General features: G+C 42.8%; 1 protein-coding gene and 1 non-coding gene across 5 annotated transcripts in view; one reads left to right on the plus strand and one right to left on the minus strand.

The window, feature by feature from the left end:
* The window catches only part of FLNB (filamin B), an 88,693-nt gene that overhangs the window by 23,770 nt on the left and 37,063 nt on the right, over positions 1-27,860 (minus strand). The window contains exons 10-32 of one of the 4 annotated variants that reach the window (XM_035106401.2): positions 26,755-26,881; positions 25,667-25,803; positions 24,740-24,933; positions 24,183-24,296; positions 23,237-23,380; positions 21,923-22,046; positions 21,414-21,574; positions 20,384-20,474; positions 19,758-19,927; positions 16,101-16,218; positions 15,153-15,415; positions 13,521-14,118; positions 12,113-12,286; positions 11,301-11,463; positions 10,165-10,325; positions 9,281-9,448; positions 7,388-7,480; positions 6,049-6,172; positions 5,197-5,353; positions 3,795-3,984; positions 2,206-2,453; positions 1,437-1,514; positions 740-842 (exon numbers count right to left, since the gene is read on the minus strand). In XM_035106401.2, coding sequence (XP_034962292.1) covers positions 740-842; positions 1,437-1,514; positions 2,206-2,453; positions 3,795-3,984; positions 5,197-5,353; positions 6,049-6,172; positions 7,388-7,480; positions 9,281-9,448; positions 10,165-10,325; positions 11,301-11,463; positions 12,113-12,286; positions 13,521-14,118; positions 15,153-15,415; positions 16,101-16,218; positions 19,758-19,927; positions 20,384-20,474; positions 21,414-21,574; positions 21,923-22,046; positions 23,237-23,380; positions 24,183-24,296; positions 24,740-24,933; positions 25,667-25,803; positions 26,755-26,881 — 3,900 coding nt within the window. The remainder of the gene's footprint in view (positions 1-739; positions 843-1,436; positions 1,515-2,205; positions 2,454-3,794; positions 3,985-5,196; positions 5,354-6,048; positions 6,173-7,387; positions 7,481-9,280; positions 9,449-10,164; positions 10,326-11,300; positions 11,464-12,112; positions 12,287-13,520; positions 14,119-15,152; positions 15,416-16,100; positions 16,219-19,757; positions 19,928-20,383; positions 20,475-21,413; positions 21,575-21,922; positions 22,047-23,236; positions 23,381-24,182; positions 24,297-24,739; positions 24,934-25,666; positions 25,804-26,754; positions 26,882-27,860) is intronic. The other 3 variants (XM_035106404.2, XM_035106402.2, XM_035106403.2) reach the window with 3 other exon arrangements.
* On the plus strand, positions 3,407-3,480 carry TRNAA-UGC (transfer RNA alanine (anticodon UGC)). Its single transcript has one exon. It is a non-coding gene; the product is annotated as a tRNA-Ala (tRNA).

A 27,860-nucleotide genomic window follows, 5' to 3' on the forward strand; every position in this document is an offset into this window, starting at 1 on the left:
TCAACCAGACCTTTGGCTAATTAAACAATCTATGGCCTTTTCAACAGTGTAGGGGTGGGGTATTATTTTCAGGCGCTTTGGTTTTAGCATTTTGTGCAAGGCTTTTTCTTGTTTTTGTTGTGAACAGCCCTGAGGTCTATGGATGAAGGGTGGTATACAGATTCAATAAATAACAATAATGATAATTGTTATGGTATGTATTTTTGTGTTTTTATATTGTGAACTGCTCCATGATCCTCGGATGAAGGGCAATATAGAAATTCAATAAATAATAATAATAATAACTGAAGGCCCCAATAAAGAGCTGTTGCTCTGGGTGATGCTTAAGAGCAGATTAAATAGACTTGCGCAGTGGGGCACAAGGACAGGACAATCGTGGCTACTCTAGGAGAGCTTCGTTTTTATCTCCTCCCAGCTCTGCTAAGGCCAAACAATAGCGCAATCTTTCTGAAAGATTATCTTGCAGGATGAAATCTATGCTTCTATTACAATGTATTACAAAGCTAAACTACTGGGCCATGCAAGGGGCACCCAAAAGACAGGTGGGGGCAAGGCGTTTTCCTTGACATTAACTAAGGGATGGTGACTCTGTGGCTCTCCAGATATTGCCTCTAACCCACATCAGCCCCAACCAGCAGTCAGGGACTGTGGGAGTTAAGAGCCCAACATCTGGGGGTCCACAGGGTCCTCACCACTGCTTTAAAGAGAGTCATCAACTGTGTGCTGAAAGCTTGTTTACCAGTTATTTCTCCTTTTCTTACTGCGAAAGGAATGACCATATCAAAGGGCTTAAACCCAAGACCATTCATGTCACCATCAGGAACATAAGCTTCTTCCGTGACCTATTGTGGAGGGAAAGTTATTGTCATTTTAGGAGTTCTAGCACAAAACAGTTGCATCCAGAATGAAGACACCACTCAACAGCGGACTGTTGACCACCCAACAAAGCTTTGCTCCCATTCACTGTTTAATGTGAAACACATTCAGAAGAGAGTTTTAAAAACATACAAAATGGAAGAGTAAAAGATGTAAGGATAGCTCCGCCCGAAGGAACACTGAAGCTAGCTATGGTCTGGAAGAAAGTTGTGGGTTTTTTGTAAGCAGAAGAGAAACCAAAACAAAGCCAGAACAACATGGTCAGTGACAACACTCTAGGAAGAAGCCGTTCACCATCTGAAGTCAAGAAGGAAATAGCTCCCTAAGGACAAAGTACCATAGATGCAACGTTTAAAATGATTGTGATGTTAAGAGTTGTTAAATATATATATATATGTATATGAAGGAAGGTTCTGAATCAAATCCAAGTTGCCCCAAAGTAGCTTTCTGATCACCAGTAAGATATGACAAGAAAGCAAGCTTAAGCAGACCCAAGAGGCAGGATGTCAATTCTTGAATGGAACATGGAAGACAGTGTAAAAAAACAAAACACTAGGTACCCAGGGATGGAATCCAGGGGGACATGCTGCATTTAGTGGCTCCTGAGACAACACTGCAACTTCATCTGCATCTGTAGCCTAGTTAGTGGCAAAAGGCAAGGTATAGTTTTAAAAACCCTCTTCATTCATAGAGCTTATAAAAAACATCACAACTTAAGAGGTACATATGCATAGGGTTCTGTGGCACACACAGTGTGGGAAAGGTGAAAGCAGCTACACCAGAATTCAAGGGTTGTGTGACACTTCCAAGCTAGCCACCTTTCCCCTCTTCCGCATGAAACAAGAATGTGCCCCAAAGCCCTTTGTGACGGAACTCCATTCTTGCGCACGCACTCTGCGTTGGGCTGACTTCTTGCTCACAGTTCCCAACTAGCTGGGATCACAACGGCGAAGAGCCTTGAACAAGGAGGAAAGTGGTACAACAGCAGATCTGAATGGAAGAATGGCATTTGACACTAGGTTTTGTGAAGCAGTACTTCTCATAGCCGAAAAAAACAATACTTTGTCCACAAGACCCACATAGGCAAAACGTTCAGCTCACTCCAATGCTAATTTAGGCTGCAATCCTAGCGCCACTTACCTGTGAGTTTGTCCTACTGAACTCAACAGAACTTTCTTCTCATTACTCTTGCTAAGGATTGCACTAACAGGCTGCAAACGACTGTGTGTCAAACTTCATGTGACTCATTAAAGCTAACGTGCTCACTACTTATCAGTCTACTCTTAAGTTCACACAAAGGGTTTCTAAACCAAAAGCCAGACACCTTACCATGACAGTGAAGGGGCTGTTTGGAATGTCCACTCCACCGAAGCGGACATGAATTACATAGGTTCCTGGTTTAGCAGCTGTATAATAGATGTCGTATGTTCCATCCTCGTTTTCAATGACCTCTGCTTCGACTTCTGTACCCTCTGGTGTCAGAACAGTGCATGTCACTTTGCCCTTGCCTGCAGATTTAGCATCTACTACAAAGCCAACTTCCTCTCCTGACTTCACTGTGTCTGCAATGCCAGGACCTAGGAGATAAATGGTATGGTGAGCATCAGAGCAGTTTCTCGTATCTTCTGCCAAGAAAATCCTTTGCGGTTTCCTTTTGGACACCTGCATTATGAAACACACAGCAAGTTAATCCCAACTTCTGCAGACCAGCAAGCCTAAACCAGGCTTTCGTCATGAAACCTTTGCAAACCACCCCAGGTGTAGCACAAGGTCCCCTGGGTGCATGCGGAGGTGGATGAAGTGGGGAAGAGATTCATTTGCACCTCCAGATCCATTTCTCCTTTTATCTAGCACTCGTAACACATCGAAAGCATTTTTCACACAAAACAGCAATGTTTTACAGATGAGAATTTTTATCAGGGTACCACAGCATACTTTGATAAGGAGAGGTATGTACGTTTGTGAACACTAAAGTAGTTTGGCTTAACTTTAAAAAATCCCTGCACAATTTGCGATCCACATGAGCAACACAAAGCTGTATTCATGCAGAAAGCATTATCCTTGTATCAGCTTTCAAACAACAGGTTGCTGGTTGTAAGGTGGGGGGGGGGGGAGAAAGGAGGTGGTTATTGCAGCAGAGACAGCTGCTCTTTCCCTTGAAGCCCTCTGTGCCCCTTTAATGCCGTTAAAACAGCCAGAAGATGTCACAACATACACCCTACCAGAAATGGACCGCTGTGGATCAAGGCAACAGTGCAGTCACTCCTTTGGTGCAAACATGGTCTTTCCCTGCAGTCAACCCTAGGCTCTTGCATTAGAGCTTTGCTTCAGCCTGTAATGGATGCTTTCCTAAGAGACTGGCATGCTTACCACCACTTCCATATTCTTTGTGCTTGAAAGATGCCTATTGGGGGCACATGGTTGGCATCTGGCCACAGGCTCCACTTTGAGCTACTTCTGCAGCAGATTTTTGGGTTCAACATATTCTTGCATCAAGCTGCAATCACCAAGGGGAATAACTGTGCATGTGGGAGGGGTGCAGCTCAGTGGTAGAGCATCTGCTTTGCATGCAGAAGGGCTCAGGTTCAATCCCTGGCATCTCCAGGTGGGGCTGAGAAGGCCCTTTACATGAAACCACTGCCAGTCAGTGTAAGGCAAAACTAAGCTAGATGAACCAAAAGTCAGACCTAGTGCAAGGCATTTTGTTTAAAGGCTGTACATCAAAATGCTATCTTGGCACAAATGCAGATTTTAAAAGTTACTGTTTTAAGTATTTGTACTGATCATATAGGGCAGATATCCCATTTCACTTCAATATATCTGTACAAAGGCTTTTAGGAGAGTTGTTTGCATAGCTTGCCTGGCTCCAGTACTCTTATAAAACACTTGCTTACAGTGAGAAAACAAAATTAATTTACCTGTTGCCTGACACTTGCTAGCATCTCCTGCTGGCGACACACGGATTCGGTATGGAGAAAGGGGGATATCGTCCCCACCATATTTAATGCCAACTGAGTAGCGACCAGTCTTGTCAGGGAGGTAAGTCACTGCATAAGTGCCATCTTGGTTGTCTTGGACGTCAACCCTCTTTGGTTTGCCTTCTTGGTCCTGAATGCCAGAAGCAAAGCCACAATCAGCAAGAAAGCCTCAATCACAAAGACGCAGAGCGCAAGCTCTAAAACCAGCAGACGTTCAGGTTTACATCTACCCTGAACTTGACAGTTTCTATAACATGCTGTTTTTTATTTTGAAGGGGGACCTGGTATTTAAGCTATCAAAGGGCAGTTTGAGGTTGACATGGAAGTTCGAACGAATATGATTTGTTGCTGCCTGTAAAAGCCAATCTTGTGACAAGAAAAAACCCCAAGGACAAGACTTGGCAGTAAATATCCACGTTGCCTGGATCCTGCAAGAAATACCACAGGCTTTGGATGAGCGATGTGCAATTGGCTTGCTTCTGTGGGTAATGCAAACACTTTCCATGTTACACTGGAAGCAGTCATTTTTGTTAACCTGTTTCTTCTTGATTAAGAATGGTCTCGGTTTATACTGAAACAGGAGTCTAATGCAAGACTGTTGCATATCATAATGCCACCAGACAGCTTTTAGGCGTTGTATCTGTGCAGTTTTTGACCAATAGCTGCAAGTCAAAGGTCCTTTTGGTAAAATGCAAGCTCGACTCTTCCATTATTTTTCATAGCACTGCTTATTAGGCAGGAGAGTGGGGCACCATGCATTATTCTGGTTTAATGCATACTTGTTTGCTTTAACAGCTTTAATGGGCTGTGGGGGTTAACTAGTATCCCTCGAAACCAAGGTTTGTCTTTGCAAATACTCACGACAAAGCTGCCTTGAAACAGAGCCCAGAACAGCTATGATTACCTCTGAAGTATGCACTGGCCCTTCCACAAAACCTTGTCTATGTTCATTCATGGTGAAAACTCCAGACTGGCCTAGTTTATGGGGATCTGAAAGGGCTAGGAATAGTTCACATCAAAAAGCACTGTACTATGTCCAGGGCATCCTCTATCTATTAGGAGCCACAAGCTTTGCCTAGAAACAGTCGGCACACAGTAGCCTTGCTAAATTTGGGTGATATATAAAGCAAGCGAAATTTGCCAACTTATACTTTTAAAGGAAGGCTTTAAGGGCACTGCTGAATGGAGGTCTGCCCTGTTGAGCCCCCACTGAAGCTCAGCAGTGCAACAGAAGGAAACATTCTAGTTCTCCTACTCAAAACACCAGAGGTCTTTGAGTTCAGCGTGTGAAGATTCAGCTCCTGTGTTAAATGGTCAATAGTAGGAAGAAGTCGTATCTTACGGTCACATGCACTGAGAGAAGTCCTTGGCCTGCATCTCTAGCATCAACAGCAAACTCAGTGGGCATGCTGGCAGGAACCCCATGGGAGCTTAGCCCTGGCCCACTCGCCGTCACTTTACTGGCATCGTACGTTGGAAGCACCTTAACTTTGAATGGGCTGTTGAAAGAACAGAGCAACATATTTCAGCACTGAAGATCATGAATGTTTATGTAAGTAGATGCCTCACCGGCATGAAGAAAGTACTTCTGCAGGTTAAACAAAGGTGCAGGATAACCACCGAAGCCAGACACTGAATTAGTCACTGAATCTTTTTGATGTAGGAGTTAGGGAACCACTCATTACTATATGTACAAACCTACTAGACATTTGGGGAAGATAGTGGGACAGACAACTGTTTACACAGGCCTTCCCTAGAGATCTTTTGACCCCCATTTTTAATTGCTGCGTTGTTTCGTTGTGCCTTTCAGCAACGGGCACTTGCATTTTAATGCTTGTGTAACTGGTTTTTGTGCTTTGTAAATCTTCTCGGAAGCCTATTTTGGCATTCAAGCAATAATAGCAGCACATAAATAAACAAGCTGGCCCTTGGCAGAAGAAAACACTGGTCTAATTACAGAATGTTTGCTAGATTCAAGGAACTGCACAGCACTTTGTAGCCTCTTCCCCCTCTCTGACAACCATCAGGAGGAATCAAGTCCTTGCTGTAGAAGCATTTCTTTAAAGCCTCTTTACCAAAACTAAGTGCAAAGACTAAGCTCATGAATAACAATGCAACCCACCTCAAATTTGGAGGACAGCCAACAGAACTGCAGTTTGCACAGTAAGCTCTGTTTCCTGCACCCCACTCTTACCTGCGAGGAATCTCTTCATCTGCATATTTTACTGCAACTGTGTAGGGACCTTCTTTCGTAGGTGTGTAGGCTACTGTATGGGTGCCATCGCCATTGTCAACTATATTTACAGGTTCTGCCAAGCCTAAGTAATAAAAAGACCACATTTCAATTCCTTTGGCCACCTTCTCATCAAAGGTCTCAATGACACACGAGCAATTTTTGCCGCTTTGAGCATCGACACACGCACGCAATGCTGATATAAAGCTTTGCAGGAAATCTACAGAGACATCTGCTTTGTGGTCTGTTCAGATAAGCCAATTTATTCCTATCATTCCCAGTCTGTGACCTCATCAATTAGAGAGAGGTGAAATCACTAGCAGTTCCTTGCCTGGCTCAACTCCAATGTAGCTGTAAGCTAAGAAACCCCCATCAAATACGGGTTGGAACGATTTATTGTTCAAAAATTATACAGCTGGTTAGGTCAGTTATCGGGCACATTTAAATATAAGCTTCCAGAAAAAGGAAGACTTTTTTATTTATTTAAACACTACTACTGATTGGGCTCAATATCCAATTCAGTACTGCGTGTTAGTCTGGAATAGTTAGTAACTTTCGTTATAACCCAGGAAAGGAGGAGAGATTTATTTGGTCTGCATCGATGAGCAAACCAAATCAATTTGCACCTCCCAGATTAATACAAAGATCAGAACAGCTCTCCAAATTTTGCAATACACTTCTCAAAAACAGCGAAATGTGTAAAAAATTAAATTGCATATTTTAGCATTTAAAAGGTTGAGAAACTGATAAAATATGCATTTAAATGACAATATGTATTTGAATACAAATGTCCATGCTTTTTTAATATAAAAAATGCAGATGTAGAAATGGGATTGAAATGACATATGAATAAACATATGAAAACTGGCGCAGAATGGAAAAAAATTCCCTGCCTTCTTTAGGCTCTACCCCTCAGTATGACATTGAGAAGTTGAGTGCAGTCAACAAAATTTGGTGCTGTCAAACAAGTGCTATGATCGGCTAGTTCAAGGTAAGAAGAGCTCCAAGGACCTATTTCCCAGGAAATCAAGATATGTGGATTTGCACATGCAGCTATTTCACAAGATTAGTTGCAAACATGATTACAACTGCCTGCAGCTACAATTTAGATCAAGGACCAAAGTAAGTTTCCATATAAATCAAACAAGGAATTGTTTAGTAAAAAGGATAACTCAGTGGAGAATTAATCGTACAGCAGCAGTTAAGCACAGAGGTTCAATTAAGCTCATTCACAGCAGCACTTTATACAGTTTAGAGGATTTGCTGGAGGCGCAGGTAATTAGTTAGTAAAAGTTCAAACCTGTCTCATTAGGTTCACCCTGTGGGTCACCTTTAAAGAACTCTGAAATTGCTTTCAGCGGACTGCGCCATGACTGGGTATCCGGCTCATCAGCTAGAATTAAAAAGCTATTAACTTAGTAATACAAAATCAGAGCTCTGTCAGTTGTCTCTTGAGACATGTTTGCCTTAAAACCAATTACACAAAAGGTGGTTATTCATGCAATGGCTACGTTAGACAAAGTGCATCCCATTCAGCATAGGTTCACGGTGTGCGGTGTACATGCAATTTAATTCCAAATGCCATTGCCTCCCCTGGCCCTTGGGCTGAGTTGCTTTCACAACTTCAGCGAAGAAAGACTTCTTAAGATGAAGCTGAATTAGATCTGCTAACAGCTGAAACGTACTTGCTCCAAGAGGTATTTTACATACTCAAGTATTCTTGGATAAGTCTGCAGTACTCAGAACAATGTCTACCACGTTAAATAAAAGTCTGTTAGGTCTTCAGTAACTGGAAGAATGAGGTAAGAGAGGAGACCCAACTACAATTTATGGGGCGGGGAAGGGTTTCATTCATCAGACGTTCAATGCATTCACATTCTATATCTGGCAATGTTAGATAGTTGACAAGCAAGAGTGCTTAGCATCTAGTAACATCAGAATTGCTTTGGGTTTCTTCCACTAGCCCTCACCCCACCAGGCTGTTCCTTCTTCCAACCCTCCTTTCCTTGACACCCCCTAGCAGAGCTTTCCTCAGGCCTTTACCTCTGTCCCCTTTCCTCCCTCAATCTTTCTACATGCTCTTATCAAGGATCAGGGCACTTCACAGACAAGGCAGCCAGACACTTACGTCTCACAGGAGTGGATAGGACCAAGGGGAGCTCAATGAACTTGCTGCCAAAGAGATAACCACCTTAACATTTTCTAGTACATTCACAAATAAAGAGTAAGCGGTAGTGTATCTTTAACATGTTGTAAGTGGCCCTTCAAGGTAGGCAAGAAGTGTTTCAAAACGCAGCCCCCCACCCCGATCAGCTGTCACATGATCCTAGGCCATTTTTCACCACCCTAAGAATATACAGTACTATTTTTACCTAAGCTACCTTGATTTTTTTTTAAAAAAACAAACAAACCCAACATTAATATATTTGGATCAGCATGTACCATTTGTTTTTATTAATTAAATTTATATTCTCATAACAGCTCACAACAGAACAAAAATGCAAATCAATACATCATGAAAACAAATATTAATACTCCTGTCTGCCGCTTTCTATGCAAGATTTGACTGGTTGAAAAGCATATTGTCTTAGCGCAAGAAGTTCGTTCAATGCCCAGATATGCTCCACTCCAAGTTTCAAGTACAGTCGTACCTTGGTTGTCGAACGCCCTGGAACTTATACATTTTGGCTCCTGAACACCGCAAACCCAGAAGTGATTGTTCCGGTTTGCGAACGTTCTTTTGGAACCCAAACGTTCAGTGGGGCTTCTACAGCTTCTGATTGGCTGCAGGAGCTTCCTGCAGCCAATCAGAAGCTGCAATTTGGTTTTCGAATGTTTTGGAAGTTGAACAGACTTCCCGAATGGATTTCGTTCAGCTTCCAAGGTACGACTGTACTCAAACTGCTGTCCTCCCATGTCTGTTTAAACACTAGACTTGCCTTGAAGACTCCCAACTGAGTTATAAAGAAGCACCTTGATTACTGAAGCTCCCAACTTTCTGAAGCACTACAGAGTAATAGCTATATCAGCAGTGCCCAAAACTTTGCACTTCAGAACCGTACACAACGCTACTTTTTCTTAGCACTTCCAATTCAACAACTCCTACCAGTTACCACTCAAGTGCTTCCAAGTGATGACAACTGTAAAACCTCATTTAAAAGAAATATCAAGTGATTGCAGTGGAACACATTACCTCTGGGCGCTGTTACTGTAACATCAAGTGGTGCTACCCCAGCTTTACTGGTATCTACAGTAAACGACTGGGGAATTCCGGCACGGACTGCTGTTCCCAGGCCTGGTCCAGAGACTTTCACCTTGTAGGGGTCAATGACATCTTTTACAGGAACCTTAAATGGACTCCCTGCCAATGAAGCAAGTGCTAGCTTAGTACAAAGGGGAATGTGGCAACTTATGTAAATGTGTGTCAATAGCCACCCCTAAGGAGCCCAGCTCCTCTCTCACTGCTCCCTTGGTCCCCCACTGATGACTATCCTGATAAAAGCGGGCAACTTAAATCAGATTTATACTGGCTATTTAGATGGACAAGGATTAAATTTTAATTGAAATGGGACTGTGCAATGTGAACTTGATGCTCTAATGAGGTGAGAAAAATATGTTTTGGGGCATTGAAAGTTGGTTGTAGCACCCACCACGAAATCTTGATACATTTGGGGAAGAGCAGTGGCTCAGTGGCAGAGCATCAGCTTCACATGCAGGAAATCCCAGATTCTCAATCTCCGGACAATCCAGGTAGGGCTGGGAGATACCCCCAAACTCAAAACCTGGGAAGCTGCTGCCAGTTAGTGTGAGAAATTCTTATGTAGAGGTCAAAGAGCAGCAGTAAAATATACTATAATTGTGTTATAGGTCAATATGGCTATTTGCTGTGTATTCCCAAAAATCTAAAGACTCTGCTACGAGACCCACTGGGAATGTTCTTACAAAAGCATGATGTGTTGACTTTTTCAAATGCAACACACATTATTTAACATCCTTTTTAAAAAAAGTGTTCTCGAACATGAAAGCCAGTTCACAGGCTTTTACTTTGAATCCAACCTCAGGATGCAAGCGTCTTACCAGGGATGTGTTCGCCCCCATAAGTTATGTTGACATCATAGTCTCCTGGAACGTAAGGAATATATTCTGCACTGCAGCTGCCATCCTTGTTATCTTTACAACTTATTTTGGATTCTGAGGGCCCCTCAACAGTTATTCCAAGGCCGCCAATTCCAGCCCCTCTGCAAGCATTTAAGAAAAGAAAAAACAGTTAACATGTTTCTATTACACATTTTAAACTCAAGAGCTCACTTTGCTTTGCATGACTGCAACTAATTGTTTTCTGCTGCATTCTCTCAAATTGACAGTAGCCTACCAATCAGTTGAGAAGAATAAGAACCTGTAGTGCAGGTAGGTCTACATGTTGATTGATTAATGGTTTCTTCAGTTCTTCAAGTCCAATTTAGCCTGGGGAATTCTGAAGTCATTGGTGAGGGCATTACTTGGCAGGCGTGTGAATCACACAAAGACAGTTTAGTGAAAGTCATCAAGAATCAAAGCAGTGAGTTGAAGGTGTGTGGGCGGGTTTGTAAGGAAGATGACAATGTGGTGATGTCAAGAGCTCTAAGTTGCTTCTTGCTATTTGTACCTAGCCCATGGCATGCCCCCGTCAATCAGCTACTTTGGGAGGAGAAGCAAGGACACCAGCAATTCTATTTCATGCACCTACAGTCAGATCTCCCAACTTTATTTTACAAATACACAGCTTACTCTGCCCACATTAACGTATCAGAATACTGTTAAAGTCTGAGAAAGTAAGGCAGCTTTGGAGAAGCAATTAGAAAGCTGGCAAGCAGCCAAATTGGCTAGACTAAGTGACTAAAGTTTGCCCAGCAACCTAGAGTCCTAGCAACAGGCTGTGATTGGATGAAAGTTCCCTGCTAAGCAGCATGATACTGCAAGGTCGTTGTTGGGGAGTTTTGAGAGAGTCTGGAGATAGCTGGTGTGTGTTAGATGAGAGAGCTGTGTATGGTGACTTGCAAATACTTTGCTTTTGGTTTTGCTCTGCTGTATATAATAAAAGCAACTGGAACTCAAGTTACTGTTCCTGAAGTTCTGTTCCTGAACCAGTGCACTGGGCTGCACAGTCTTGCAGGGGGTCCACTGCGGGAGGATCGGTGTAAGATCCACCAATAAATATAGTCCATCATACTTACCGAGTGACAACAGTGAATGGGTTTGGTTTATTTGTGAAGGCTTCTTGTAGCCCAGCTCCTTGGGCCACCACCCGAGAAGGATGGCATCCTTCCGTAACATCAACCCTGAAAGGGCTGTTTAGTACAGGAACATCATCATAGGTTACTTCAACCGTGTGAGGACCTGCAAGCAGATGATGAAGGTTTACTGGAGAAGTCTCTGAAGCATTGCGAAAGTTATATCACAGGTTTTTGACCTTTAGCCTCCACCTTACTTGAATTAACTATTTTCAGAATGCAAGAGAGTTTACTCTAGAACATGTAGTGCCTTCCCCATGTTGTCCAACTACAACTCTCATGAGTACCAGCCAGCAGGGCCGTAGCTAGGGGGTGGTGAGGTGGGCCCCTGCCAGGGGCACAGGCGATGGGTGTGTGTGTGCAAAATCAGCTAAAAATATGTCCGTAAATATAAATACTGATTATTGCCTCATAAGAAATCGTTTTAAATAGAGGGTGAATTGAATGGGTGGAAGGTGGGGGATTGGAGGAGAGTCGGAAAGAAGAGCTAATTTGTCCATGGCTAGGGGGCGCAATCTGGGCGGTTCTGCCAGGGGCGCAAGATCACCTAGCTACAGCTCTGCTAGCCAGCATTGCCTATGGTCAGGGAAGATGAGAGTTTTAGTCTAGCAGCATCTGGAGGCCATCAAGTTGGCTCCCCTTGTCCTGGAGCAAGCCTGCCCTTTAACGTGTGTTAAAATACAGAATGGTACTGCTTAGTACGATCTATTTCCTCCCTTATTCTCCCAAAGTCAGTAGCAACTAGCAGACTTTACCTCTTTCATAGGGCGTGAACTCTACTGCATATGTCCCATCGGCATTGTCTTTGATGAGGCAGTCTGTGGAAGCTCCAGAGGGATTTGCAATCTGAGCTTTGATATGGTCTCCGCCAGTCTTGGTCAAGGGTCTAGCATCTACGGTGAAATCAGTGGTCGCTTCACGGAAAACATCTATGAAATAAAGTTGGAAAATAGCTTCATTTTGGGCAAGAATTCCATGCTTCTGCATGGAAATAGGTTCAACCACTCTGAGACAGCAATGGTACTCAAGAGACCCCAATGGTATCATGCAAGAATGATCCCAACCAAGCAGTTTCCCGCAAACCTGCTCACCTAAGACACATTTTGGCAGGGTGCTTTTCTACAGTCTCATGAGTCACTATCAACCCACAGAAATGAGGAAGTGAGCCATGTGATTTGGTAGCGGGAAGGGTGCTTTCCTGGAAAGCACTGTGAACTGCCAGGGCACATCTAAGCATGTACTGGGATATGCAGGTTAAGAGTCATGCGAGTGACGACAAAAGTACAGTAGTACCTCTGGTTATGAACTTAATTCATTCAGGAGGTCCATTCTTAACCTGAGGTACCACTTTAGCTAATGGGGACTCCTGCTGCCGCCGTACTGCCGGCACACAATTTCTGTTCTCATCCTGGGGCAAAGTTCTTAACCCGAGGTACTACTTCCGGGTTAGAGGAGTCTGTAACCCGAAGTGTTTATAACCCAAGGTACCACTGTATAGTGTGTGCATGCACACGGAAGCTTATACCAAGAACAAACTTAGTTGGTCTCTAAGGTGCTACTGGACAATTTTTTTATACGGATCAAGGGAAGTAGTAGTACCACTCTATTCTGCCTTAGTCAGATCACACTTGGAATTTTGTGTGCAATTCTGGGCACCACAATTTAAGAAGGATGTTGACAAGCTGGAATGTGTGCAGAGGAGGGCAACCAAGATGATCAAGGGTATGGAAACTAAGCCTTATGAGGAGTGCTTGAAGAAGCTGAGTATGTTTAGCCTAGATAAGAGGAGACAGAGGAGATATGATAGCCATCTTCAAATATCTTAAGGGCCTTCACATGGAGGAGGGAGCATGATTGTTTTCTCCTGCTCTGGAGGGTAGGACTCGAACCAATGGCTTCAAGTTACAAGAAAGAAGATTCCGACTAAACATTCAGAAAAACTTTCTTCCAGTAAGAGCTGTTCGGCAGTGGAACAGTCTCCCACGAGAGGTGGTGGACTCTCCTTCCTTGGCGGTTTTTAAACAGAGGTTGGACGGTCATCTGTCATGGATGCTCTAGCTGAGAGTCCTGCATTGCAGGGGGTTGGACTAGATGACCCTTGGTCCCCTTCCAACTAGATTCTACAAGTGCTACAAACCTATAAAGAAACTAAGGAAGGCATACCTTTCCCTTCAATTCCTGGCCCAAACACTTTGACTTGACTTGTGTCCACAGCCGGATCAACTTTGACCTGTGCGGGGAAATTTGGCACAGTTTCTCCGCCGTATTTCATCTTGAGTGTGTACATCCCGGCAGAAAGGGGGACGTATGTAACTGCGTAGGTCCCATCCTTGTTATCCTGAACCTCGACATCTGCCTTGGAGCCAGAATCAGACACAGCTTCCATATCCAGAGTCCCAGGCCCAGCTTCTGAGCAGTCTACATGTAGCAAGCCCGCTTCCCCCACTTTGCCACGTTCAAGCCCAGGGCCTGTGGCGATTACTTTAGAAGCGTCAAACGGCATTTCAACGTCTGCTCTGAAAGGAGAGCCAGGAATATGGACGTCTTCAAAGAGGATGTTCACAAGGTATTCGCCAGGTTTCGTAGGCAGGTAGGAGACTGAGCAAGTGCCGTCCCCATTATCGGAACATTCTATCTTGGCTTCGCATGGGCCTTCGACTGTCAACCCCAGACCACCAGTTCCAGCTCCTTTGGTGTCTATTGTGAATTCAGCAGGCTTTCCAACAAGGCCTCCTTGAAGACCTGGACCATAGGCTCTCACCTGGGAAGGATAGGAAAGTGCTAAATTAAGTATTTAACCAGGAAGGGATCAGAGCCAGTTCTAGAGTTCTCTTATGTTAGTGGTCTGCATTCACTAAATAGATATATAAAGACCAAACAGTATTTCTACTGTTCAAAAGTACTGTTATCATCACTATCACAAGTTATCATCACAAGTCAGCAAGATTTCAAGCTCAACATTATTTTTTTCTTCAATTTTGAAAATGTAGCGACATTGCACAACAGTTGGCCTAATTAGCATATTGCCGCCAACCTGATTCTCATTAGTCTAATCTGTTTTGAAAGCAAGAGAGTTGACCCAATCAGCACAAAGGAAAACAAGAGCTAAAATGATCCCATGTGATTTATCATTAACTTCTTCAGAAATCGCCAACATTTCTTCAACAGGAACTACGAAAGAAATAGGCCTTTTAATCCTGCCTACAAGGCTCAACATGCATTAAAATAACGTAGAAGCTTAGATCGTTACCAAAACGCCTGACATTAATGCCTAATCGCAGATGATCCAAAATAATTCTTCGTAAACTCATTGCATAACCAACGAATTTACCAATTTGTAATATATGAGAACGCCAAGAGAGAAAGCAATTAAGATCCATGGCTATTACTATACATCTTTGGGGACATTTCTGAGTCCATAATGAATTTGAGGGAAATTGAATGGTGGGGGATAAATATCAACCATTTGAAGAAATAATGAACGGGGATAGCATGAGCGCAATTTGATCAAATTAACTGAAGAGGAAGTGCTCCCAGGTGATCTGAGAGGGTGCAAATTAAATAATTTGGATGGTTTTTAAAGTCTTAGTTTCTGTGAAATTTGAATGGGTAAGGTTTGCAAATGCACATCTATGTCTGTGGGACCATGCCCCAAATTTGCACCTATGGGCTTCTGCTAAAAGATAACACTTGCCACACTTTTAAAGAGTGTGATGCACATACATCACAACTTGCCAAGCAATGGAAGCATCCAAATCTCACCCACCCATGTAGCAGGGGTTAGCAACAGCTCACCTTGGAAGGATCTGGTGGCAGAGTGGCTTCCACAGCGTAAGGGCTTCCTGGGACTGGATTCCCATCATAATTTACATCGACTAGATAAAGGCCCTCCTCCCGTGGGATATACTTTGCAGTGCTGCACTCTTTGCCTACTACAGGCTCCACAAGACATGGCACGGCTTGCTTGCTGGGGCTGAAGATGTTCACATCGAGTTTGCCCTGTCCACCAGCACCTTTTGAATCAATTAGAAATTCTTGATCCTTCCCTACTTCGACTCCTTCAGAAAGGAAAGGAGACTCAGTTACAGAATGTTCTCTTTCTCTACACGGATCATAGGTCATATTATTCAGAACAAAATTCATACCGGCTATCAATACAACGACATAGGGAGACCGTACATTCCAAAATATGTAGAGTTACTATTCCATTTTGCAAGCCATTATCTCAATATATCCAACCAAACATTTTAGCAAGAGCAAACATCATACAGGAAGCTTTGGTGAAGGGTTTAGAACCAGGAGAATTTCCTGCTTTCCAATAGTTTAATGGGCAGAACTCAGGAAAGCTTCAACGCCTTGCTTTTTTCTCTCTCTTACCCCACATTTTGGGTATTGAAAGGAACTTATCCAAGGAAAGTCCAAGGTCAATGTCGACCTCTAAGCTCACAACTTCTTTTATTGCCGATACAGGCAGAAATCTCGCTTCAAGTACTTGCCTTAAATGGGCTGCTCTTTCCAAAGCAGAGACCAGCCAATTTCAATTTAACAGCGAGAACATATACATACACCCTTCTCCACCCAAAATTCTCAAGTTTGAACAAACTCAGGAGTTCTACACAATACACAAAACAGTGAAATCTGTCAATTCAGGTGTCTACTAGCATCTTGACCTCTTTTCCGGATAAGTTTATTCTGTACACGAGTAAAAAAAAAGAAAAGGCTCACGTTACTTAAGTTACTTACTGTTTTCCAGGCCATTAACTTTAATTTTGCTTAGGTCAAGTGGAGCAGCAACACCTACAGTGAAAGGACTCCTAGGGATGGGATCACCACCATAGCTCACTTGAACATTCATGCTCCCCTAGAGAGATTGGACAGATTGGAAAATGTTGTTTCTTTTTTCGATATTTGCTACAAGCCAGAAACTACAGCAGCAGAGTCTGACATACAACTGCCCCCTAATACTTCATCATGCATATCTTCAGACACCAGGAAGCAAAAGCCCATCCCAAACCTCCAGAGTTCTACTTAAAATTGTCCGGCAATATATACAAGCAAAGTTGTAGAGGCAAGTAAATAACTGGTAGGAGAAATCTCAATTGGTAGCGGAAGCAAGTTTTGTGCAGATGCAGCCTTGGCGTGAAGCTTTAAGAAGTTCTGGATTTAAAGGCTAAAATACTACTATGCTTTTACTAGGACACCAAGATGCTCTGCCCTGTTATGGATGAAAGCCTGTGCTCAGTCTTGCCCTATAAGGATCCGTATTTTGCCAGCTTCACTCTTAAGCCTACTGTGTTTCAAACTAATCTATTTTCTACAAATTTCAGTAAGTTAGCTACAGTTAATGTGCAAGGGCTTAATACAAGCACAAAGCAAAACATCAGAATTAACACGACGACTACTCTGCAGGTCAAGGTTCACTGTTTTACCCTTCTTATAGATGTGCAAAAATACTGTTGGGGTCCTCTACATTTTTACTTTATTTATTTATCTATTTTATTTCTATACCACCCTATAGGGATGCGGTGGCGCTGTGGTCTAAACCACTGAGCCTAGGGCTTGCTGATCAGAAGGTTGGCGGTTCGAATCCCTGCGATGGGATGAGCCCCGTTGCTCGGTCCCAGCTCCTGCTCACCTAGCAGTTCAAAAGCACATCAAAGAGCAATTAAATAAATAGGTACCGCTCTGGCGGGAAGATAAACAGTGTTTCCATGCGCTGCTCTGGTTTCGCCAGAAGCAGCTTAGTCATGCTGGCCACATGACCCGGAAAAACTGTGGAGAAACGTCGGCTTTTTTATACTGCCCTATACTTGAAGGTCTCAGGGTGGTTCACGTTAAAAATTGCTTACATAAAATTAAAACAAAAACCAGATCTCACACACACGGAAAAGTGCCAGCATTTTAAAAAGGGTATAGAATGTCAGGTCAGGCAAAGTCCTGGTTGAAGAGGAATGTTTTTGTCTGGCGCCTATAGATGTATAGTGAAGGTGCCTGGTGAACTTCCCTGGGGAGAGCATTCCACAGACAGGGAGCCACTGCAGAGAAGGCCCATTCTTGTGTTGCCACCCTCCTGACCTCTACACTGTGTATAATGTGGATATGTATACTCTCAAGTCTGTAACTATCAAATTTATAATCTACAAATAAGAGATACAGGAAGGGAAAAACAAAAAACAAAAACAAAAAACCACTAATGAAAGTGTTAGAAATTTTCAGTTGATAAAACCTTTGTGTATGGCAAAGGCTGGTTTTATATATCAACTCCAATCGTTTAAACCTAACAGACCAAGCCCATTCAAAATCCAACGTTCTGTATCTAAGGCATTTCTAACAACTTCAGAACAGGCCACCCATAAGTTGGCTGCAACCTGCTTTCCTAGTTTCCCATTCACCCCTTACAGTCTGAGCTGCACCTATTAACACCACAAAAGACAGACGGTCAACTTCACTTTTGATTCTGTAAAACAGCTAAATTAGGTGCCAAGAAACGAAGCATTTACTGCCTAGAAACTGCCATGCATTCGTCTGCAATGTTCCCATATGGGCACAAGATTAATGCATCCAGAATCTTCAGCCTCCCTTTGTTCATTTGCTGTAGAACACTAATAAATTTGAAGGAACAGAGGCTGGCTATAGAGAAGAGACTTTGAAATTCAGATTTTTCAGTTAAGCTAGTTGGGCACGGGCCAGCAAAGCATAGCATGTTAACTCCCTGTGACTAAGGTGCATATCATGCGGCAGTTCTGGAAATTAATCCCTTGGATAAGGCGTTTGGGAATAGAAGTTACATTTTCACAGGGCCCGGAGCAGTTTAATGTTTGATAAGTAGTATTTGTCACTGCTATGTTTACAGACTGACAGAGCAAAAGATCAGACTGCAATGTTTGCTTACTCCACCCCTTATTCACTTTAACCAGCTCACTCTCCCCTTCCGCCTCCAGAACCTCTATCAACGTTCGCTTCAAAAATGCAATGTACATATGGTTCAGTGTTCAAATAAGGCAGTATTTCTCAACAGTGCCACCACCTACTATGATTTTCAACCACTGACAGAATGCTGGCAGAATGCCAGTGTTCAGTTTCCCGAGTTTATCTCCGCTTCCTTTATCTAAGCTGGGAGCCTATGGGCCAAATATTCTACACAGCACCCAGAAAATGGGTCACATTTTTGAATGCTCTCCATGCAGAAGTGGTTCCCGGCACACAATAAGCCAGCATCACCTGTGAGTTAGGTCCAGTGTAGCCTTCTCCCAAATGTGCTAGTTTATGACACACAACTTGGATAACTTTAAAGGACGATCAGGCTATTCTTGGCCGCTAGACGCAATGACTATGTACTGCCTACACTGTCAGACATCATGCCTCTGAATACCAGTTGCTAGAAATCTCAATTGTGGAAAGTGCTGTTGTACTCAAGTCCCACTTGTGGCCACTGTGAGAACAGGATGCTTGGAGAGACGGGCCTTTGGCCTGAACCAGCAGGGATGTTCTTGGGACACGCGGGGAACTTTTTATGCGAGGAAGCATTTACAAACAAGGCTCTATGCAAATGGGTAGAAACCACAATTCTACAATTCTGTAAGGAAGCAAGAGTAAAATGGCTTAGCTGTCATCCGTGTATCTTGGATTTGGTAAGCATAGGGAAAAAATAGTACTTTGAGGTGTAAGCAAGCCAGGAACAGTTAACTGGCTTCCAAAGAACACAGTCAACACGCGTCAGCCATATTTTGAAGACAGCCCCTCAAATGCACCCCACCACTTGCAAGCTTGCTGCAAGTTGCTGGAGCTTAGTACACAGCACTACTGTTTTCCAAAGTCATAAACTCCAGTTCTATTTACACCAGCCAGTGTCACAAGCGGCATGCCAAAGAGAAAGCTGGCATTGAAGTTTCTGCTACCAAGATCCAACTAAAACAAAAGCCTATAGAACCCAGCTATTCCAAATTATGGACACCTAAAAGTTGCACAAAATACCCAAAGGCTCATCTCAGCATGAGCTTAGATGAGACACCACCTGTATCAATGGACCAATACAGATGCCCGGCAGTGCAGAAGCCAGTGTCTGCTCTGCTAAGGATTACAAGAAGAGTTATAGAAGGATGTTAAGGATCCAATCCAGAATGACCTGTTGGGTTTTTCAGTTTTGATTTACATACAAGGACCAACAGAAACACCACTCACCAGAAGCACACAGCAGTCACTATACTTAAACTGCTAGGGGCGAAAATGAAAGTTGCAGCTAGCAACATAATTTTGAACATAAAGTGATAGTTCAGCCAAACCACCCCTGGGAGAGGAGATCACAGTCCTCCTCTGGGTCCTGCTGCTATGATGCTGCCTGGGGCCAAGCCATGAGACAGAAGAGAGATCACATTAATACCCCCTTATAGGAAATCCTACCTGCTGTACTGGAGTGTATCTTACAGTGTGAGAATAATCATAGTTGTCAATTATGTCCAAATCTTTGACAGCATCTCCTGCCATCGGCCCACTGAACTGAACATCCAGAGGGGCTTTTCCAGCACCTTTTGTGAACACAGTGAAATGTGTTGGCTTCCCATTTTCCACACCTAAGTAGGAGAAAAAGTAGAATTTATCATCACCCCTTAAGGCATATTCAGAAAGAAGGTGTGCCATGCTTTCTTTTTCTTGTAACAGAATGAAGACACCAGGCTAAGACCAAACTGGACTCTTTGTGACACAAATTAAGTTTTTTTGTATCAATGGACTGATCTCTCCTAAATGCAGAATTGTATAGGTAAGAGCCAACAGTGTCCTAGTGGATTTCCCCTTCCTTCTCCTTCCCACTGCAGTCCCCTAAGGCTAAAGAACACATTTTGGACACAGGGAGCTGTGAGAGAAGAGGAAAAGCAAGTCCTTTCTGCTTAAGTGGGAGTCCATTGCACAAGGAATATGCGCAAACTGGGTATTGCTGTGTTTTAATATGAAGACAAAAGAAACAAGCAAACAGCTATCAAGACAGCCCCCCAAACTTCCACACTCACCAAGTTAAGGTGAACTCTCACCTGTTTTACTTAGTCCAGGCCCTTCAGCCTTCACCTTGCTTGCATCATGTGATGGTTCTACTTTCACTCTGAAAGGACTTGTAGGGATTTCCTTCAAGACAAAAAGAAAAGCTTTGATGCAATACAAAGTTTTTTTCCCCCAAGTAAGACAGTACAAAAGAACTAGCTCATGAGACACCCGGGGCATCTTTCCAAAATGTATATCTTCAAACATACACCAGACTATGAAGTGATTGATTTCCTTCTATTTAAAACAAAGAATACCAAAATGAAATCAACCGTTTGTGGCAGAGATAATCAATTCTGTGTGTGTACTCAGAAACCCTAATATTAATCTAATTTTCTGCTCCAGAAGATCGAAAGGCAAATGCTGATCCTGCTTAGAACACCCTTGGCCTAAATGCACATATCATGGAACATTTCAAGTGGTCATTCAATCAAATGCCAGAGTGTGGTCAGATACCCTATAGAGAGGAAGTGATGCTTTGCATGGTGCCTTTTCTGCCATCTGTTGAACAAGCATTCCTATTTCTTGGTGTGTGCCTTTTAGAAGTGCCCTACATTCTTATTTAACTGATGCTAAATGAGAAACTTGTAAGGACTCTTGTTTGGAATTAGTTCCAACTACAATCACAGAGCAAGAGAACACCAAACTTATTACCCTTTTTTTTGTATTATCTGTGTATTAAACAGGTTTCATTTCTAAAGAGCAAGCACTGAATTTCATTTTACTCTTCTAATATTAGTGACAACTGCAAGGGAGTCAGAAACAACTGCAGAACATGAAACCAAGAGCCCATTAAGTGGTTTTTTATCTGCTACAACAATCTCTATATATCAGATACGTTTTTATAATTGCTGTTCATTGTCATAAACCACCCTGAGGACCTTCAGGTGTGAACCCCTGAGAGGTGAAACAGAGCTTAAAATAAATCAGTCATGCAATAATGCCATACATACAGAAACTTCAGCTAACCAGAGAGCAATATAACATGGCATCTCAACTCCCCCCTCCACCATAACTACACACCTCTCCAGCAAACAGCACTTTGACAGTGTAGCGCCCAGCTGCAGGGGGTGTGTATTTAACTGTGAACGTGTCATTAGCATTATGTATGATGCCAAAGTCTATGTCCTGCTCTTCTTCACTCAATACGTGAGCATCACATTTAATGCCCACACTGACATCACCTAGGAAGAAAACAAAAGTATCAATTTGTTAGTAAAAAGACTTCACAATTGCTCCCTCATATCACTAGTTGCGGCTTGACGCCCAGTATGGAGAACCTTAGGCCTTCCAGATGTTGTTGAATTACCAACTCCCATCTACCCCTGGCCACTGGTCATGTTTGCTAAAGCTGATAGGAGTTGCATTTCAGCAACACTGAGAGCCCAAGGCTCTCCACTCCTGCTTAACACATTTACACGGACTAACAGCTTTGTCAGCCACTTCCAATAGCACATTTCTTTCTAGAACAGTTCCACTGGAACAGCAGCAAATAGAGCTTAGGTTAACAGTGTTAGTGATTCTGGTTTTACCTTCTCCTGCCTCTGTGCAGTCTACTGTGAAGTGTGTAGGTTCATTGGCTTTCAGACCAGTTCTCTCCACCCCAGGTCCAATAACTTTCACCTTCTGGGGATGACTGCCTTGCCCAATCTGGACCTAGGGGGGGAACATTTCATCAAATTAAAAGAGGAGCCACTTTGATTACAGTAAGTATTAGACAATATGGAGACAAAATAAAATCATAAACAGGAACCTAAATACAGTGGTACCTTGGTTTACAACCATAATCCGTTCCGGAGGTCCGGTTGTAAACCAAAACAGGTTGTAACCCAAGGCACGCTTTCACCAATGGGGCCTCCCAAAAAAATGGGTTGCAATCCAAAAAAGGGGACACGCACTTCCGGGTTTGACGTGGTTGTAATCCAAAACGGCTGTAATCCAAAGTGGTTGCAAACCAAGGTACCACTGTACATGGTAACAAAACCTGTAGCAACCCCCAAAAAATAAAAATGGATTTAAGAACTGAGAGGACCAGAAAACATGAATATTTCTGAATCTGCTTTATTTTATGGTCAGAACTTTTCCTAATCTCATTTACATCTTTAATGGTGCATTATTATTATTATTTCAATTTATATACCACCCTTTATCAAAAGATCCTAGGACAGTGCACAACATTAAGAACACATTTTGCAGTGCATAATTATAAAAACTTAATAAAAAGCATAATAACAGAATAATAATAAAATAGTCATAACAGTTTTCCCCACCCAAGCTTTAACAGGCCATAGATTATTTAATGGCCAAAGGCCTCGGTAAAGAGGAATATTTTTGCCTGGCACATAAAGATGTGCAACGATGGCACAAAGCAATTGAACTTTTGGTTACAGCAGTGGTGGAGAACATCCAAATCAGACCCACCAAGCCTCTCCATTTGGCCTACAAGACCATTTAGGCCTAAACCACATCGACCTGCCCTACAGCCTCATATGATGTCAAGGGTGCTTGGGGAATAGGGCTGAAATGGAATTTTCAGGTACTGCTCAGCAGCACCAGCAAAACTGTTGGGTCTTGCAAGCACGTTTTTCTTTTAAAAAAACTGGTCACCTGGTATCAGGTGACTGACAGCTGGGTGGCACCACCCTTTTGTCAAACTTGGCCTGCAAGCAGGTGAGGGAGATAAAGATCCAGCCTGCCAGATGGATCTAGTTTTCCACCTCTGGGCTCAGTGTAATACCACCAACAAAACGCCAGTTAACATAAGCAAAGGTTTGTGCATAAGGCATGGTATGACATGCTACAACTGGAGGTTAAAGAGCTGCAGCTATTTAGCTTTTAAAACTTACCCTGTAAGGACTATTGGGCACATTAGCTCCTCCCCAAGTAAGAGCAAGTGTGTGCTTGATTGGTTTTGTTGGATTGTAAGAGCAGGCATAGATACCATCCGGCTTGCTTTTCATCTGGATGTCAATAGGATTCCCTTCTGCATCCTGTAAAGAAAAAGGAAGAACGTGGATCCTCTTAAGAGGGGCGACATACAGACCGACATGGTTTTAGAATCCTATCACTGCTGGTTTACCACAAATGATGGCGAGTCAAGAGTCTTCAGTGCAAGCTTACTGGTCAACATTTAAGGCTTCCATGCAGAACATGTTCCGATACCTTGTGGCACCGTATGATCTTAACGGTACATAGAATGTATAAACGTTTTGAAGGCAAGAACACAATAGAGATATAGAGGATGGAGACGTGTTTTGTTTATCTTCTCATCTACAGTCCTAGTAAGTGATGGAAGCCCTTCCTGTTTTCTCTTCACTGCCACCATGTACTGTAAAGAGCCGTAAAACTTGTTCCACTTTAATCCTACAGGCTATAGCTAGATTTCACAGAGCAGGCAGATTGTAATATCACTTACAATAATTAATTATTATTAATTAATACCACTTAGGACCAAATTCACACTAAAATGTGTTGCTAGAACCACGTACCAGAAACCACCTGGGTAACAAGACCAATAGTGCAATTCTTTCCTATCAAGGAATAAACCTGACCCTGTATCTTATAAGGACTTGGGCTCACACACTCACCAATATGGCAAATGCCAGGACCAGGCTAATGGCCCATCAAGTCCAGCATCCTGTGATGCCTGTGGCCATATGGCATCTTAAGTATTTCTGCCCGTCAGACTAATACCCTTAAGAAGAAAACTCCCAACTTCTGAACACAATTCCAAGGCTACAGTTCCAGATGACTTGGTGAGAAGAAAATGCAGCCTGGAACTCTGGACCTTACTTGTGCATAGATCCTCAGGGGGGCACTCCCAGCTTCCTTTGTGTCAACTGTAAACTCTGCAGGGTTGTTCACAATGCAGCCAGTCCGCTCCAGCCCTGGGCCGTAAGCTTTTACCTAAGGAAGATCAGCAGAAACGTAAGAAAATATGTCAACATACCTTTACAGGTTGTTAATAGCTCAGGCTACAATGCCCAAAGTTTGTTCGAGTGAGATACCTGGATATACCTTGCATGTCACTGCTAAAGTAAGTACCGGTAGTTTTCCAGTTGATGTTCTTGGGAACATCTTACAATGCAAAAGCATACATGCACCAGTGCCTAAATTTGCAGCGGTCCTCAATGGAAGGAGCTTTTCCAGTAGTGAACTTCTTACCTGGGACAGACTCATATCTGGTGTTGCCATGTCACTGGACAAGGCAGCAACTTTTCCAAAACACCGTAGGTTTCCTTTAAATTGGGGCTAAATCCTGACCTTGAATACCCTCTAGCACAGTTTATACAGAAGGCTGACAGATTAACAGCTTTTTTAAAAAAAGAGGCAGCTCCTCAGATACTTGCCTTGTCAGAGTTGAAGCCTGGAGAAGCAGGCTGGATGAACGCCATGTAGGGGCTGTCTTTGATATCTTCATCATCACACATGATGTGAACAGCATATTCGCCAGGCTCTTTGGGCCAGTATTTCACATCGCACGAGCCATCATTCTGATCATCACATTCAATTTTGGCTTGAGATGGGCCTTCAATGGCAAAACCTAAAAGAAGCAAACATGTTAGCAGTGCTGTTAAGATGTGCCATGCTTTAGCTATAGGACTCAAAGACCTTGGGTTGCCTGTTCAAAACCATTTTTTAAATCAACAGCATTAAAGCCTGTTCAGCTGGTTTTGTTTGAGGTAACCCTTATGTGAGCTGAAACCATCTATTGCAAAGCAAACCTGAAAACTCACTGCAGTTATTGTGCTTCAGGGGCCATGTGCTAAATTTCTCATCACTTTCGTCAGAAGTCAGTTTAGTGTTGTGGTTAGTATGCTGGACTGGGTGGCCCTGGGGCTAGTCACAGTCTCTCAGCCTCACAGGGTTGTTTGTGAAGTTAAAGTGGGGCTAAAGTGGGACAAAGAAGAATAATATGTGCCACGTTGAGCTTCTAGGAGGAAAAATGGCTTATAAATGTACCCATTAGTCCTTGGTGTTATACGAAAGGCAGGGTCAATAATGAAGTTACCAGAGACATTGTAACCTTCACAAAACCATGAGAAACAAAGGCATCACCAACATTTACTGCCTGTCATGCTAAAACTGGGCAGAGGACAATGTCATTGTTCTTGTCAGAAGTGCTATACAAACCAATTTCTTTTAAATCCAATTGGATGCGATTCCACACCCACTGCAATGTGATGTTGAGAGACTTTCTCCATGTGAAGTTAGCCAGGCGTCACATAAATGCAATAACCATTTAGCAAAGCAGGGCAAGCTAGGCAAGTTCTTACCTAAGGATCCAACTTCTGGGCCAATGGATTCTACCACAAAGTCGGCAGATTTACCAACAACGCCTTCATGAAGGCCTGGCCCCCACGCTCTTACTTTCTGAGGACCAGGTTCAGGGCCTACTTGAACTTCAAATGGGCTATGACAGAAACACCAGAAAGCAGGATTAGGAACAATTAATATCAGATACTAAAGTTGGGCTCAAGTAGAGCTACAGAGATGTAGCTAATTAGAAACATTGTCCTCCTGCGTTTTTGTAAGCACCTCCTGGATTGGATCCAGACTTCAAAAAACCTCTTCCTTTCTTTTCCATTTCTGCCACTGGATTCAGATCAGATAGATTGGGTAGGGAGAGGATGGATATGATGCACCTGGGACTCTAGGAAAAGCTTGGGACTGAAAGCAGCAATGGTCAGCACTACCCTTCCCTACACTGTCAACGATTCCAATTACAGCCTGAATCCAGAACAAGGCAGAGCTTACTGTGCAATCACCTCTGTCCAGCTAAAAGAGTAGGAGCTGGGAGCTACAGATAGATGAAGTGGGAGCCTAACCTCTATGTGGTGCATCACTTGGAAAACAGACAGGGACCGACAAAAGTTAAAATACGGCAGATATTCCAAGGTTGCCTACATTAAAATTCCACTCTTTAAATAAAATCTGAATAATCTTGGTGCTACCAAATAGTAGCACCAAGATTACAATAGATTATTGTATTTTAATATCCTTCTGGAATTCACCCAGAGTGGCTGGGGAAACCCAGCCAGATGGGTGTGGTATAAATAATACATCATCATCATGATCATTATTGTAATCTGATACCTAGAAATACAGATGAAAGCTTGTGTCACAATAAAGTTTGTTGGCCTTTAAGACACCACATGATTTGGTTTCTTTTTACTGCAGCTGACATGGTCTACCTCTTCAGAAATTGAAATATACAATTTGTCCAAACAGGGTAGTACCCTTGTACTAGACACTACTATCCGTTAATTTGCTCTTGGCAGCTGTGGAAACTTAAGCAGTTCCAACATGTTTGGTAGGGAATACACATCCATTGCTAAAAACAAACAAACCTGTTCTAACTCACCTTTTAGGGATGTTGTGGCCTCCCCATGAGATTGTCACAATGTATTTTCCTGGGGTTACTGGATAGTATTCAAAGGCATACACGCCATCCACATACTCCTTTTGTTTCACAAGTTCCTCCAGACCTTCTGCAGAAATACCATCAATCTAGTTAGCCTTCCATAGTTACAGCCTCGATCCTCTGGTTACAGGCAACTTTGCCCCTTTCCAGTATTTTAAGAAAAATTGCTAAGAATGAAGTCATTTCCCCTCCCCCCAACCAAAAATAGTTTGGAAGGAGGAGAAATGGCCTCTAAGTTGTCATGCAAAAAAGATGGCATAAATATTTCCAGAAGAGATCGATGAGTGAAAGTGTTACGTTACCTCGCTTAACTCATTCCCTTATGTTATTCCTTAGTCTGAAGAATTATGCGTGTCATGTTAAAACAAGGGAAGCTTAAGCTTCATCAGACCTCATGACCACAAGTATTTGTGGAATGCCTACTTGATTTAATTTTCCTGCAACAGTCTAAATATGCCGAAGTTTGTTGATACAAGCCTATTGTCTTTAACAGTGCACAGTTGGCAACCCTGCCGTAGCCAACGCTTTAAGCACATTACAGCTCGCAAGAGGCCCACCAGAATCCCCACCAATTTGTACAAGGCTGAAAAGGATTGCCATTCATTTTGATCTGGGGCCAGAAGGTAACAAAGCCCTGCATCTATTTCAAGCCATACTGTGATTCAATAGTAGAAAAAGGTGTCTGCCATATGATCAGCAAGCCAGCGGGGGACTTTCTGTCCATTATGACTCTTGAATGGAGCATTAACATGCTAATGCGAAGCAGAGGGGAAATGATCCCCGGGGTTCAGTTTTGAGTACCCATTTTTAAGGTCAGAAATCCCAGAAATGTGTAAAATTTAGTATCCTGAACTGCTAAGTTTCACTTATTATTTTACCAAGTCTGAGACAGGGAAAAGAATGACCGTCTGAAATCCTGAAACAGCCAAGTAAAGTTGCATAAAAATTGACAGATCATGTCCAAGTTACCTCAAGCAGCTGAGGAGTATTTCAAACAATAAATACAAGTACCATTAGTTTCCAGTATTTACACATGGAATAAGCTT

Source organism: Zootoca vivipara, chromosome 2, assembly GCF_963506605.1.
Source record: "Zootoca vivipara chromosome 2, rZooViv1.1, whole genome shotgun sequence".
Lineage (NCBI taxonomy): Eukaryota > Metazoa > Chordata > Lepidosauria > Squamata > Lacertidae > Zootoca > Zootoca vivipara.